The 16,383-nt window shown below is 44.2% G+C and overlaps 1 protein-coding gene across 1 annotated transcript in view; it reads left to right on the top strand.

Annotated features, from left to right (window-relative positions):
* Positions 1-16,383, top strand: part of LOC115027778 (ryanodine receptor 3) — a 110,059-nt gene that overhangs the window by 23,586 nt on the left and 70,090 nt on the right. Inside the window, exons 4-15 of the mRNA XM_029461266.1 lie at positions 2,451-2,555; positions 7,430-7,504; positions 7,730-7,808; positions 8,320-8,432; positions 9,936-10,035; positions 10,527-10,620; positions 11,471-11,545; positions 12,103-12,259; positions 12,810-12,974; positions 13,397-13,518; positions 14,420-14,600; positions 15,619-15,754. Of these exons, the coding sequence (XP_029317126.1) occupies positions 2,451-2,555; positions 7,430-7,504; positions 7,730-7,808; positions 8,320-8,432; positions 9,936-10,035; positions 10,527-10,620; positions 11,471-11,545; positions 12,103-12,259; positions 12,810-12,974; positions 13,397-13,518; positions 14,420-14,600; positions 15,619-15,754 (1,402 nt within the window). The remainder of the gene's footprint in view (positions 1-2,450; positions 2,556-7,429; positions 7,505-7,729; positions 7,809-8,319; positions 8,433-9,935; positions 10,036-10,526; positions 10,621-11,470; positions 11,546-12,102; positions 12,260-12,809; positions 12,975-13,396; positions 13,519-14,419; positions 14,601-15,618; positions 15,755-16,383) is intronic.

Below are 16,383 nucleotides of genomic sequence, written 5' to 3'. Positions count from 1 at the left end.
GATATTAAGACGCAATCAGTCCCTGACCACCATCTCACCACGCTCTTTCCCTCATCACACTATTGGTCATAAAGCAAGGGCATGGCCAAGCTGCTGTAAAGCTGTCTCCCTGCTGCCTTGTAAGAGGACGTCCTGACAGGGCCGGACACTCATCATCCCCTACAGCACTTCTGGGCCTTTTATTTAACTGCCTTGCTCTCTCCAGGCAGTCCCCTTCCCCACCAACTGTTAAAGAGCTGCATTTTGGAGAGAGCAAACGTCAGCTGTCCGTCTCCCAGAGATTGCATCCCACCAGACCCTTTATTATGATTTCTCTAGTGACACGGCTAAAGGGAAGGCTGTTCAGTGTAGAGGCATCCCCAAATACCCAAAACAGCTTAGTGAAAATGTGTTGGCTCATATTGCACACAGATTGTAGGGGGAGGAAGTGCAGGTGTTGTATATTTAGGTGTGAACGGTTTGACATTTCGGGAAATGCACTTATGAGTATTATTGTTGAGAGTTTGCTGCCACTGTTATCTGTTCATTGAACATGAAGCTGAATGAAGTATGAAGGAGATGGTTAGTATAGCTTAGCATAAAGAGTGGAAGCAGGGGAAAGAGCTAGCCTGGCTAAAAACCTCTGCCAAAAAGCACCTCTAAATCTCAATTATCAACACATTTGATCTTGTTTTGAACCTGAAAATGAGCATAATATGTCCCCTTTAAAAGCATTTACAGGAGTTATGAGTGTTTCATACACATTCATCTCTCAAGATAAAACAAATGCTTCATGTTGTTATCTAAATTAGGCGATTGTGGAGTCTGTGGCGTCTGTACTCGGCTAATGAGACAAACTGGAAGCACTATCGTTGGATTCCAACACACTGGCATGTGCTGCTATAAATCAAGTCATCTCCGTTTGTTTTCACCGAAGCATTTCCATAGTCTCGCCCGGAGCTACTATACTTCAACTTGACTTAGATTTTAATGATCAGATTGCTATGGCTGATTGGCTGTGTGCACAGCAGTAGTCATTCTGGCCTTGTCTCGACTGTAAATTCATTGCGACTTCAACCTGAAACTGGGCTGTGTAAAGTTTGCAAATGAGGTTAGATTTACCTGAACCACTTTGGAGGAGATGAGATACTCAGTAAGGAGGCCAGTGCGGGTGTTTAGGTTGACATAATTTATCTTGAAGCCATTCCCCTCGCTATCTCCATCCCTGCTCCCCTCATTCTGTCAGTGAATCGCCCCTATCCTCTCCTGTCCTTGTTTGGGACGCGTTTGTCTAATTGCGCTCTGACCAAGACCTGGCTTATCTGGGCACAGACTGACCTGAGAGACTTAATCTGCTTTTAAAGTACCTTTTAATGAATATCGGCCATTCGATTAAGACGAACTCGGTTCATGTGCGGTAGAAATGCAGCAGTCAGCACACATTTTGTGAGTGAGCATCTAATCAGAATATCCCTGCGTATTAAGGGAGCACTTTTCTGGCTATATATAGATGTTTTGTCTATGAAGCAAAAAGTAAAAAGTTATCTACATCAATCAGTTTTGATGGGAGGCAGGGCAGGTGGCTGTGGTAATCATTTCATTAATGCTGCTTTGGTTATGGAGCCTGTTGAACCAGTATAAGTGTTTCAGGGGCAGATGCTTTCATAAGAGTAGTCTTAACTTTTCCTGTTTACACTTTAGTTGAGGACATGCTGTGCTTGCTTTGCCCTGGATTCTTTGCACAGCATGAATTGATGCTGAATCTAGTCAGTAATTCGGCAGATATTTTTCAGGAGTTAGTAGAGACCAATAACGGAGCTGTAAAGAGTGAATATTGGACTTCCATTGGCCCGGTGGAGACAAATGTGACTCCACATTAAGATGTTCAGTATCTCTTGGGTGTTTAAATAAGTCATTGTTAGCTAACAATTGTTCAACTTAAAAAGTGATAATATGTCACTGTTTTGTGTTTGCTGTTTGATTTCACTGCCAAAATGCAGTTAATGGAGGTTTAATGCTGCAGTGGGCAATGTTGCCTCTTGGTAGCCTCATAGTGTAGCGTGATAACACTTTCAAAGATTTCATCACAGAGGAATGTATCAACTGCCCACTTCTTGGACCAAAATGCCTTTTCTTTTTTAAATCTGAATGTAACAGGGGTGGAGATGGTGTAAAAAAAAAGACCATTGTGAGTCCAAACATTGGTGGTTGCCATATGGCTGCTGTTTAGAGAAAATATGTGTTTTTTGCCACAAAACACAAAATCATGAATAAACTTCTGAGGTACTCTTGTCTTCTGTAGAGGAGACAGTTACAACTTTATAGGCTGTAAAAATCTGCTTTATGCATCTTGAAATGATCAATATGAACTAACTATTACAATGAGAGCACAAGTGTGTATATAAAGTAAATAAAAGTGGCTTTAAAAACTGTTAATTTGTAACCCGAGACCCACTTGTCTGTTGTTGCAGTATGTTCCTCCAGACCTGTGCATCTGTACCTTTGTGCTGGAACAGTCTCTGTCAGTACGGGCCTTACAGGAGATGCTGGCTAAGAGCGGACAGAACAGTGAAGGGGTGAGTGATGCTCACACACACACACACACACACACACACACACACACACACACACACACACACACACACACACACACACACACACACACACACACACACACACACACACACACAAACAAACACACACTGACAATCCGTACTTAAACTCCTCATTAGCCATCCCCGAGTCATGTGCTGTTTGTCCCGCTCTGTGTAGACATTCAAAAGAGGAGGTTGTAAAACAGTTTATTGTAATGAATGCAGTCAGCTAAGTTGAACACTCTTAACGTGTTCAGTCACTATAAAGAGATTAATGGGCAAAATAGGCCCATTACAGTGGCCTGGGGACCCCGGCTGCGGAGAGGTCCGGGCCCCTATGAATAATAATGAGGATGAAGGGGATACCCTGGCATTACTGCATAAGTGCTGCATACACTTTTAGCTCATTTGATTAACACCAAGGCTTGAAGCAAAACAGCATAACTTAGTACATATTTTCCTTTGCAAAATAAGCATTCTACAAGCAAAAAAAGCAGCTGACGGGAGATTTGGCATTTTTCAATCAATACTATGTGGCGGAAGTTGAAATCAACTCATAATTCATCACTGTAATCTCTGCAACCGATGTTGTTTTAGTCGTCCTCTTGCAGCTGTGTTTGCTTCTCTTTCTCATTGCTGTGACAGATGTGTAACTCTGCCATCTTTATCTTCTATTTTCTGTGTAAAATCTCCATCTTCCGCATGATAGACACGCGGCCCGGACCGATGGGTATGTTCACCACTCATACCATTCCCCTCTCATCCCCAATGCATGACGCAGTAGATTAGTCCCAATACATAACTGTATACCGTAACACGTCACCACTGAACATCTGTCTTTAGGCTACATCAGGAATCGTTAGAAATCGTGGTTTATGCTAACGCCAGAGCCCATGTCTTCGAAATAACTGATGATCGTATGGATTTTTTGTGTACACTGGGTGAGAAGATTGTGTCTGAGCTCCTGCCGAGCTGACAGAGACAAATAGAGGTTCGTATAGACTTCCCAATAAGGTTCCCCGCAAACATCAACTCTCGCACAACTCACTTTCCGCTGCTGGAGAACTAGAGCGGCACCGATGCTGGATTAGCGTCAGATTAACATTAGTCTTGCCCTCAGGGGAATTCAGATGGATGCTCATAGCGGTATCATTTGTTTTATTCAAACCCCACCATGTAGGATAAGCTCTCATTTGTCACAGTACCTGTTTTTTTTTTGTTTTTACACACTCACTCTTGGCTGTATGATATGAGATGCTATGAGAGGATGCAAACAGCTGAGACTGAGATTTCTGCAACAAGACAGAAAATGATCATGAGTGATTTAGTCAAATAAGCTCTCCGCTGACTTTGAGTCAGCTTTAGCCACTTCACCCTTTAATGCCACATGGCTAATGATGGTGAAAATCTCCATAAATCCTAAATTGTTAAGGCTCATTTTCATTGACTCGACTCCTGAGATAAATGGATGTTTCAGGGATAGAGCTTTGTGGCCACAGTGGTCTGTGCAGCAGAACGACAGAAGCTCAAGACCATTGGTTCCACTGCTGCTGCGGGGAGTTTAACAGCTAGCTGGCAGGGAATTATCAGCCGCAGCAGAGAAAAAGAGTGCTCAAAATATTAAACGCCAAATTAAAGCTCAAATGGACATATTTAACTGCTAGTCCAGCCTCATCCCTCATGCATCAGCACCTTCTTAAGGCCTTAACATAACACTTAAAGTCCAACTGAAATTCAACTGCATTGTTTGGTCTGCTACAGCATATACAGTGTATCTGCTCTGTAGATCACAAGTCCTGTGGGAGAAACGTTTGTATCTTTACATTAATTTGTCGGAATATCAATTATTCTGTCTACTTAGATGAACAACTTGTTTACATACGGCCTATGAGATTGCTTCATTCGGAACCATATTTGCATACAGCATTAATGCCACCTTTTCATCATAGGCAGATGGTCACACTGACTAACAGCCAGACAGCAGTCTGCCACACAAGAGCCACACACTTTAATCAACAACCCACAAAAGCTTTCGTGCTAAAGTGTCCTTCTTATTTAACTCACAAACATGATAACATGTCTTGTTCTGCACCTGAGCTTGTTAAACAAGGCCACCACACACATATTCACCTGGGAGATAGTTTATAAGCTGCTTAGCTGCAGCACAATAAACGGCATGTAAACTTACCTTCAAATGTCGCTTTGGTCCATTTAGATGCCGGTGTGGTCCTTAATCTTCAATACCACTGCTAACAAAGTACATCTTCCCATAATTTATCAGCTACTGCGCAAGTGTTTTTACTCTGTGTGTCGTTACCCTGCCGGAGCTCAGCCTGCCAGCTGCTGTCAATCAAACACAGATAACAACTGAGAGGTAAAAAAGCATTTCTGCTCCAAAAACCTTTTTTTTCTCTTCCTTTTGATAATAAAGAACTATTAGCAATAAATGAAACAAAATATTGTTTATAAACTGTATAACATTTCTTATTGAAAAGAGATGACTAAATGTGATTTCAGTTGGACTTTTATATCGTCGCGTTCATATTTTCTATAAGGCTAGTTGAAAGATTCAATCTTTTCTCAACCTTTCACTCCTTTACTGCATTTGTAGCAAAGACCCCAGGGACTTTTACATGGCTTGGAATGACCATTTTTATTGTGTTACTTCACTGTTTCCTCTCTACTCACATTTATCTGTTTTCGATATTGTCTTCCTATTCATCATTCTTCGCCTGCACTGAAATGTCACTGGAGGAAGCGTCATTAAAGGGGAAATGGAGGTTGAATATGTCTCGGCTGAGGCTCTGAAATCAATATGTCTTTGAACAGATGGGCTTATCAATGGACAGTGGCTGGAGCAAATCGGTAGTTCAGGCTTTTTAAGCCGGAAGGCGCTGACTGAGACACAGAGGGGACTGAAGAGGACCGTCAAAGACAACACACTTGCAACTGGTCCAAATGCCAACCCCCTTTTTAGCTCAGTAACCACCAGTGATCACTCTGTGTGAAGTTTGTCATTACTCATCCAGAAAGCACTGACCTGTTTGATTTGAGTGTCACTGGTCAAAAAGGGCAGATGATGACATCAGTCGGTCAAGGAGTCAGAGCTCCCCTGACGACATCGGGCGTGCTGGTGTTTCTTTTCCTCTGCCTTCACTGCCACCTCTTTTTCTTCTAGCTTTGTGTTAGCTTGTGGCTGCACCCACCCCTTCTTTTTTGAGAGAAACCACAACACTGCAGCCACACACACACACACACACACACACACACACACACACACACACACACAAACTCATGTAATCTGCTGCAGGGCTCACACACCAGGAGGCTACATCCTGCTAAATGTCACGCCTTTAAATTGACATTAGGATGTCACTTGTGGTCAACAGCTGGACAGGAGATACAGTACTTGTTTTCTTTTTCTCATACCTCTTTGATCCAATCGTCTTTTCCTTTATGGTTCAGCGAGCTGAGGCTAATACAGTTTTACTCATTTCAGTTCCTTAAGGTGTATTGAATTTCTCCTGCAATTTGTCTCCACATGCAGAAGATTCTCTTTCTTACTGATATGAGCCACTGTTTTCCTCAGTGTGCTCTCTATCTGTGTAAGGCAGTCCCCAGCCGCGGGATAAGGAAGTGAGGGGAAGGCTTGGGTTTATTGGTTGTGGTGATTGCAGCTGGATGTGCCTCGCCGCATTAAGCTCAGTACCTCAGCCAGCATATAGCAGTAGCCAGAAGCACAGAAGAAGCCTGAAAGCCAGTGCTGCAGTCTGCACGACACAACTGTATCAAATCACAGGCCGGCTATTGTCCCAGTAGCCAATCGAGGGGGATGGAGTGAGGAAAAAAGAGAGAGAAAATGAAACAGAAGTAGAGAGAGGCTCTGTTTTCACGAAACGCTGCCATGATTCATGTGTCTCTCAGATCATTATAAAACTCTAATGTTGAAAGAAATCTGCTTAGCTTTGGTAGATTTTAAGTCTTGACTACATATCATTAGGATCCTGCAGTGGTTGTAGTTTTAATTTAATGTGACGTAAACTTGGCTATTTGGCATAAATGATTTCTGGATCTTGTGCCAATGGCATCAGTCTGTGAAATGCCAAGGAATGGGAGTAAACTTGCTTTCCTTAATCCCTCTCAAAAAATTGACTTTTTGACAATCACATGTGCCCTCGGGACTTTAATAATTTGTACCTAAGACTGAAATAAGGCAGAGGCAGCCTGAAAGGCTCAGGATAACAAAGGTTCTTTCAGAATAATGACACTCTTTCTTACCTTAATGCTTCCTAGAGGCTCATAAGGAAGGTGAGTAACATGAGAGTTGCTTGCCGAAGAACAGCAAGAAAAGCTCTTCTTTATGCCCTTTGCATCTCTAGCAGTAGAGACACCATGTGTACCCCTCCTGCATCTCAACCAAACCCCAAAAGTGGCGGAGTCATTCCCTGCTAATGTTTTGACATTGCATCGGAGACTGACGGTACTTGTGCATCCTTCCCCCATTCCTGTCGTCGGAGTGCTGGAAAGATGACCCCGTATCCTGTTCGCTCATGGATACAGGAGCCAGAAACACCATTTCCTCCGACAAGTCAGATTTGCATGTCTTCATTGGCGAGATGGGGTGGCAAATTCCTCCTCAGGAGATATGTGCCCCCCCAGCTTGAGGTCATCATTGCTGGCGAGAATGTTCTCATGGAGGTCAACATTCAGCGCCAGAGGTCGGGTTTAGATATAGCAGTTGGATGGAGACCACTGGGGCTGTTCTGTCAGGAGCTGGAGCTGACATGTAACTACGTATTTGTGTGTATGTGTTTTTTTTTCTTTCTTTTTTTTGTGCGCTTGAATGATCTCTGTAGGCAGCGCAGAGCGGCGGACACAAGACTCTTCTGTACGGGCACGCCATCCTCCTTCGGCATTCCTTCAGCTCTATGGTAAGAGTTTACACACGATCAAATTCAAAACAGATTATCGCAGCATTCACACGCCATTAGCAATTTTGCCACCTTTTATGTGGATGTCCAATCAGTGTTGATGGTAAATGTAGGTCTTCTGCAGAGGTGCGTGTGTGTGTGTGTGTGTATGTGTGTGTGTGTGTGTGTGTGTGTGTGTGTGTGACAACTCTTTTATGTGTGGTTTGATGTGTCCGTTGACCACAGTTCCTGGCCTGTTTGAAGACATCAAGGTCACAGACAGATAAGCTGTCCTTTGACGTCGGCCTGCAGGAGGATTCAACAGGTAAAAGAAAAACTCTGTACAGTTTGCTTTTATCCACCTCTGTCCCCGTCTCTGTTCCTATGTCCCTTTTGTTTGCTTCTTTCTGTCTATCTCTTTCTCTGCTGTCTGCAAGCCCCCCTCCCCACACCCTATTTGTATATAAGCGTGTGTTTTCTCAGTTAATATTCCCTGTGGAGAACTGTAGACATACAGAGTGCTTCTTTTGTCAGTGCTGATTACATCTCTGCTGCACATTTGCATCATTATTTTTTCATACCATGCACAAGATTAGCAGTCACCTTAATATGACTTAAAAAGATTGTTGCCATGGTCCACCCACATTCGTCCAAGATATCGTTTCTGCCTACTCGCATTATTAGTAATTACAGATGGCATTGGGGTAGTGGCAATGTAGTGCTGTCAAAGCTGTGCACTATATCAGGTTGTTTAAATTAGAATATGGAGGCAGCGTATATATATACAGTGTGTGTGTGTGTGTGTGTGTGCGTGTGCGTGTGTGTTATCCATATAGGTGAGGCCTGTTGGTGGACGATCCACCCTGCCTCCAAACAGAGATCTGAAGGAGAGAAAGTGCGGATTGGTGATGACCTCATCCTCGTCAGCGTGTCCTCAGAGCGATACCTTGTAAGTTTATTATTTTGTTTGATCCTGGAAGCTGTGTGTGTGTGTGTGTGTGTGTGTGTGTGTGTGTGTGTGTGTGTGTGTGTGTGTGTGTGTGTGTGTGTGTGTGTGTGTGCTTGTGCATAATATAGAGGTCTTAGTAGGAGAGCATCAACTCTTCTTTCCCTGATGTGACAAAATTTCAGATTATCCCAATCCTGTTACTACATGCTGCACTCTCCATGTGACCTCTCTCCTGCAGGAGGCTTTTAATGTTAAAAGCAACAACTTCTACCTCCTGGATGACTGCAAGGCTGCTAACAATGACATTAAGCATAATCTGATCTGAACTGGAAATGTCTGGTTTGGTGGATTTACGATTTCTTCAGACTGCTGCCAGTCCCCATTTCAAAGGAGCCTCTGTTGTTTTCATCCTCGTCACATCCCCACATCCCACAGCCATCAATTACGATTATGTTCCTATTGCACTGCTGAACTGACCTTTTCAGAAATAAGCTTCTTCTTTTACCATTACTAATGCAGTGCTCATCCAAAATGTGCCTGTATTGTATTCCGGTATAGCTTCTTGCAGCTTTCTCGAGAAACGTTCATCCACAACTTCACACTCAACACTGCACTTCCTTGGGTCATCAGCAAAACACCCGCCGAGTGTGAAGTTAATCTGATGAGCAGTTGTCTATAAAATTGAAGGAAAGACTTGCAGACAGAGTCCTTCCATTTTAGTTTGATGCCTTCCCCCCCTCTATGCTGAGCATCATAGTACCGTGCAACCCTGGGAGACATGAAGTCAGTGACAGCAGCCAGGCTGTGTTTACCCCCCCCATGGCGATAAGGGTGCGGCCAGATGACCACTATAGCCTTACAGTCACCAACGTCAATCTGGTAATCTGTCCCTGCTGTCACCCACACAGTGGTATGTGGGGACAGAACCTAAGGGCTGCGAAGTGACTCTGGAGAGGGAGGATGATCAGGACACAGCTGCCACAAAAGTTGCTGTTTGGACACGCAAGAACTGGGGAAAACACACCCGTGCACAAACACACACACACGCACATGCACACACACACACACACACACACACACACACACACACACACACACACACACACATACAGCACCCCAGATGGTATGAATGCCCAAACACTCAAGGCAGCTGTCTATCAAGTCTATGGTTCCCTCAACACTTTATGACAAACTGGATCTTCTGGATAATTTCTTACAGACAGTTTCAGACTTTTGCTGAACCCTGCCTGAAACGTCCACATCACATTGGATGTGAAGCCCAGTGTCGATCTTCCTATAGAGCTCACATTTGTTTGCTATTGGATTATTCTCTAGAGTTTTTATTACTCTGACGGATTTTATTGCATTAAATCATTGTATTCTGTGGAACAGAAAAGTAGAAGCATGCAGTTAAAAACAACAAGTTCAGCCCATGTGCTGTCACTGGTGTTGATGTATGCAAATGGGAAAGTGCTTCATCTAATCTTTCCTTCTTTCCTGCAGCACTTATCCATCTCAAATGGCAACATCCAGGTGGATGCTTCCTTCATGCAAACCCTGTGGAACGTCCATCCCATCTGCTCGGGAAGCAACATAGAAGAAGGTAGAGACTGCACACACAACCCCAGCCACTATGATTTCTATTCAATTTGTTTCCACAGTCTGTGCATGATTCTATAGTGTTTATTAAAATTGGCATTTACAGTAAAAAAAAAAAAGGAGCAGATGTAGGCTGTCAGTTAAAATTAATTAGTAAATAAATCTCAAGATGGTTGCAAGTTTCCACTAATTAGTCAAGGATAGGCCCCCAAAATGAAATGACTGTAGCTGTTTAGTTTGTTAAGAAGCATCTTGTTAAAATATGTTTTCGGAAAATCGGAATATTTCCAATCTAAAGGTATATATTCTTTTGGCTGTGACCGTTCTTGGCATTGTTAAAAATAATATGTCAAAAATTAGCCAATGTTTGCTCCATCAATTTATAATCCACTTTAGTGATCGAGTTAGTCTGTCTTTCCATATTGCATGTTTAAGTTGACAAGCAGTCACAGTGGAGTCCATATCTACATTTTTCTGTCCTTCCTCCTCCAATAGGCTACCTGCTGGGTGGTCATGTGATGCGGCTGTTCCATGGACATGACGAGGTCGTGGCCATCCCAGGATCAGACCAGAGTGAAGAGCAGCAGAGGTGCGAAACACAGCAAGCGTTGATGAAACGTTAGGGGTCACTCTGTATTGATGTAGCTCAAGACAAGCTAGTTGACCTGCGAGTTACCTATGGCTCCTCAGCTGCCACCTCGCTTCATAAAAATGCCTCTTACCAGCTTGAAACTCGGCTCTCTGGGGAGCCGAAATGGCTACTGTGTTATTTTTATCCACAGTATAGCTGCTTGGTGCCAACACAGATAAGTTAGGCCGCAGAATAAATGGCACACTGGGCTCAAAGTGGGTCAAAACAGCGGCAAGGTTCATTCACACCCAGCCAGGTGCCAGGAGATGCGTGTTCCTCCGGGGCACACACACACTTACACACATTGGGTCTATTTTTGGAAAAAAGCGAATATGGAGGCAGGATTAGATATAATTTTCCCGCTTTGGCTTGTCTCCTACTGTTGTCCTTGAAATTCAACAGAGGGAGCAAGCTGTTTCGAGGTCTTACATTTTTCTGGGGCAGTTCAAACACACTCCAAGCTGTCAGTGGGGGGTGAGTTGGGGGGGGGGGGGAGTGATGAGCGATTTCTTTTATCTTTGGACCCAGTCACCCATATCTCTGATAGACAGTGTAGCTGTGAGTTATCAGGGCGCACATGTCTCTGTTTGAAGGATGTGATGCTGTAGTGGACAGAGTAAATACAGCCAGTGTGTATGTGTTTATGTGTACATAACACATCCTCCCAGTGAATATCAGCGTGACAAATGAGAGTAAAGAGGAGCTTCTGCTAAGCCAGGATGAATGACCTTGACAGTGTAAGTGGTGGCTAGACATTTTAAAGCATTCACAGACAGACAACCCACTCATGCTTGTCTGGCATCCCCAGGATAGTCAACTATGAGACGGGTAAAGCCGGTGCCAAGGCGAGGTCCTTGTGGAGGCTGGAGCCGCTCCGAATCAGGTGGGTTGTGTATTTCACACAATCTGTTATCTATTTCTTCCCTTCCTGTTTCTCACTACCTATTTTATTCTCTCTTTTTTTCTTCCATCCCACCTGTTTCTTTGAATCTGCTGTTTCCTCTTTTGACTTTTTTCTCTCTACACCCATTTATCCTTTCCTCCCTCTCCACACCTATGATTTAATGCTGCACTGTGGCCTTTCTGACTCTTTAGTCCTCTATCTCCCTCCCTCTTTCTCTCACCGTCGCTCCTCTTCCTTTTCTCTGTCAAGTCTTTGATCCTGGCCATTTTACAGCCTCACAGGGATGCAGCCTTGTCGTTTTTGTTTTTCAAATCCTGTGTCAAAATGTCTGAACGGAAACAAAGTGCATAATTAGAGAAATGTTTTCAGCTATTTGCTAATAGTTTTACCGCATGGCACGCTAGATAATTAACAGCTGGCAGCAATGTTTAGATCGTCTAATTAGCAGATATTAGGCTTCAAGGGCTGCATCTGCATCTTTGTTCTCCTTGTATGTGTGCATGCTTCATTTTAACGTGTGGGTGTGACCTTGGCAGCTGGAGTGGGAGCCACATCCGCTGGGGGCAACCCTTCCGACTGCGGCACCTGACCACCGGTCACTACTTGGCCCTCACTGAGGATAGGGGGTTGGTGCTGCAGGACCGGGAGAGGTCAGACACCATCGCCACCGCCTACTGCTTCAGAGCATCTAAGGTTAGGACACCCGTACGCGCACAGATACAAGGTCACACATCATGTAATTCCTCATTAAACACCACCGGAGAGGAAGTACACCTCTAAACCTTCACACACTCCCCTTCGACTGGAAAATCACCATTTTTTAAGGACAATGAAAATGACAAGAATTATTGGAGCAGTGAAAAGCTCCACCATTGAGGTTAATTTAGCTGAACTTGCCGACTCTGACCAATCCGTCCATTCAGCCTTCCTCCGTGTAATGGAGTCTAGATATGGCCAGTGATTGTGACCCAATTAGTGACCTTTTCAATGTGGATTTAAAGCAGAATGAAGTCATTTATCACTGAAGCCCTCACGTCGATTATGGGTTGCAGTTATATCTGATCCTAGCAACATCATCTCACTGTGATGGATAGAGCCATAAACAGCAGATGCAGTTGACATTTGGTTGATGGAGAGCAGATCTGTATGCAGTGTGTCTGAATGCGCACCCATGTTTTACGTTGTGCCATGAGTTCCACACTGACAGGTCTTTGATATGTTCATTTCCTCCTCCCCCGTGCAGGAGAAGCTGGAGCAGAGTCCCAAGCGGGACATCGAGGGCATGGGAGTCGCGGAGATTAAATACGGGGACTCGCTTTGCTTCATCATGCACGTGGCAACGGGACTCTGGCTCTCCTACCAGGCACCTGACGTCAAATCTGCCCGTCTGGGTCCCCTCAAGAGACGAGTGAGCGCAGACAAACACAAGCACACACACCGCTCCGTCTTCAGATGCAAAGCAAATACAAAAAAACAAAGCAAATAAATAAACATGAAATTTGGATAATTATTTTGAGGGTAACGAATGAAGATTATTGTCTATAAGTTTGTATCTCTGCCTCGACTTAATATAAACCTTGACTATTGTGGCAGTAGTGATGGAGATGCTCGAGATAATGTGCGTGACAATGTGTTCTGCATGTTAACACAGCCAGATAGCCTGTAGTGTCAGCACCTGTGTTCCAGACATTGTGGCTCAGTGCTGGCTGGACACTTTCTCTCCATTAACTGACTTCCTCTTCCTTTTTTGGTCCTTTTCCCCCCCTCTTTCCCTATAACGTCTCATAGCAATGTCTCACACTCTTTCTCTTCCTTTCGTGCCCTCTCAAGGCGTGCCTACATTCTGAAGGTCACATGGATGACGGGCTGACCCTGCAGCGCTGTCAACACGAGGAGTCCCGCGCGGCACGGATCATCCGCAACACCACATTACTCTTCAAACGATTCATCAGGTATGCCAGACATTGCAGCAACACTGCTGGTCCTCACTAATGCACGCGGTGACGTCATCGCACAAATTGCCCAATTAAACCAAATTACGCACATTAGTCTTGAGACACTTTATTGGGGTAATTTGCAAAATGTCCTGTCATTTTTTACACGTTGTGTTAGCGCCACACTGATGATGGTAGAGAATAATTAATAGAGATGATAAAACAATTGCACGAAATTACACACGAAGCCTAAAAACCAGACATCTCAAAGCCCCACAGACTCTCACACAGTCCACACAAAAGTGATGTAACGTCCTTCCAGATTGTGAACGCACCCAGTGGGGAGTTGAGCTCTGGGCCTGTGAGTTTTGACTGAGTGGGGTGCCAAAGCCCCAGACAGCTCACTCAGTGGTGCAGTCATGCGTTTCCAAATGGCAAACATTGCAGCAGCGTCACGGATATGCACTGCCAGCTATGAGAAAGAGAGCCATGGAGCACGTAAGTGGATGCTTCCAGTGGCCTTATTTGTTAGAAAACGGCCCGCTGTCCCCTGGTTTTGGCAGTGTAGGGCACTCATGGCGGGAACATGTGAGAGTCTGTCAGCCTCCCCCGCGGGAGGCTGTGACACATACATCTCCGCACACCCCTCCCACGCTTACGACAGGAGCTATTTTTAGCAGGCCAGCGGAAATCAGCATTTCAGCATGGATGAACCTGTGGGCTAAACATTGTGTTAGTCATCACAGTCTCTCCGTGAGTCTCCTCCCAATTAGAGCGGCTTTACCGAGATGTTATTGTATTTGTGATGAATGGGAGTACTTTGAAAAATATACATGCTGCGGTGTCCACATGTCTGAATGAAGGGTGTTTGTGATGTGTTGACATTTCCATGCCCTCTCTCTATCTCTCCCCCTCCCAGAGACCTGGATTGTCTGGGTGTTAAGAATAGGATACTGGTAGCGCTGCCTGTGGAGGAGGTCCTCCAAACCCTTAATGACCTCATCACCTATTTCCAGCTACCTGACGTTGAGCTGGAGCACGAAGAGAGGCAGATTAAGCTGCGCTCGCTCAAGAACCGGCAGAACCTATTCAAACAGGAAGTGAGTTTCAGCATAAAGGAAGGCACAGCAAACTAACAGTCCATGAAATATCAATTAATAACTCAGTGAGCTATTCTGCAGTGCAGCAAAAATATTAAAAGCCCTCTGGAGTAAAGAGTTTGACTTGTGATTGAGGCAATTTAAGTAAGTGACTGCACATATGAGAGAGCAGCGACAAACTTGCAAAAGACGAAGAATGTGAAAGGCTAAAGCAATTGATTCTTTGTGGTGTGTTTCAATGCCATCTTATATTTGGAGGCATTACATTTGAGGGCGTCAGCAGTTTTGGTGTTATAAGTTTTCCCTAGGCTGGCACGAAGCGCACTGAAGCTTTCTGCTCTGCCTCTAGGACCTAAATTGCTTTCATCAATTACAAAATGGCAGCGGCCGTATTGAGGGTGCCCATGATGTCAAGTATCCATGCTCCCCTTAACCCTTACAGGCTACATCAATGTGTCACCACAGACACAAGCCAACATGCATGAATGCGATCTAACTGAAATATATATGCATTTCTGGCTGGTTTCAATATTTGAAAAATTATACATATTCAAGCAATTCATCTTTCGTCTTTATTTATCTGTCTTTCTATGATGGTATACCAAAACGGCACATCTCTGTCCCAACCCTAACATTTTACATTTAGAAGGTCAATTTTTCACCATAGACAGCTGACTCATGATTTTTTTCCCTGGCATTATAAATCATCTGCAATTTTCATTTTGTCTTTTTACGGCGGCCATTTAGCATATCTGATCACTATAGATATTTCTCGGTAGTATAAATCACCGTGACACAGCCACAAAATGGGACGAGAGAGAGCCACAGGGCTGCGTTCAGGCGGGTCGACGAATTGAATTCTGCAGAAAAGAGCTCGGCAAATTAAGTTGTCATACTAATGAGAGCTTGTTATTAGGACGATATGTATTTTAATGGGAATGTCAGTATGTAAAATGTGAGTATTTCTGTTATTTTCATGTCGTTAAGTTCATGCGCTGGATCACTGTGCATTCCTTAGGGCATGCTGACTCTGGTGTCCAACTGTATCGATCGACTAAATGTATACAACAGTGCCGCCCACTTCGGGGAGTGTGCGGGGTCAGAGGCTGGAGCAGCCTGGAAAGACATTCTCAACCTACTGTACGAGCTTCTGGGTAAGAAGCCGGTCTATCCACACACACACACACACACACACACACACACACACACACACACACACACACACACATATGTACGTCCACAAACACACACACTGATCCCCCTACTGCAATCAATCACAGAGACAAGAGTCGTTGTTTGAAGATAAAGTAGCAGCAGTGGTGATAAAGAACTGTGCTGACCTGGTATTTAACCAGGCCATTTAAAGACGCCTCGGATTCAATTCTGATGTTGCCAGAATTCAACTTAACATGCACACAACACACACACACACACACACACACACACACACACACACACCATAAATACCCCCATTTCCAACACTCGCACACATACTTAGATTTTTAGGGGAGAAAGACTTGGTGGCTTGTAGCCCACTGCCTAAACAGCTTATCTGTGACATCAAGATCACACGCACACACTTTATTTTTATTTTGGTCAATGCTCATCACTATGCTGCTTTCTGTTTTATTTACTTGTTCTTGCTGTGCTCTTTGTGTTCCCATAGCACCACTTCATCAACCATGCCTTTGCAAAATCATCAATTTAACCTCTTGCACTGCCAGCATATGCCCTGTCAGATATAGACGCATCTTACTAAAATGATCTGGCATTTTTTGCTCTC

This window comes from Cottoperca gobio, chromosome 22, assembly GCF_900634415.1.
Source record: "Cottoperca gobio chromosome 22, fCotGob3.1, whole genome shotgun sequence".
Classification (NCBI taxonomy): Eukaryota; Metazoa; Chordata; class Actinopteri; order Perciformes; family Bovichtidae; genus Cottoperca; species Cottoperca gobio.
The sequence above is the reverse complement of the archived record's forward strand: the minus strand, read 5'-3'. Positions and strand labels throughout refer to the sequence as shown.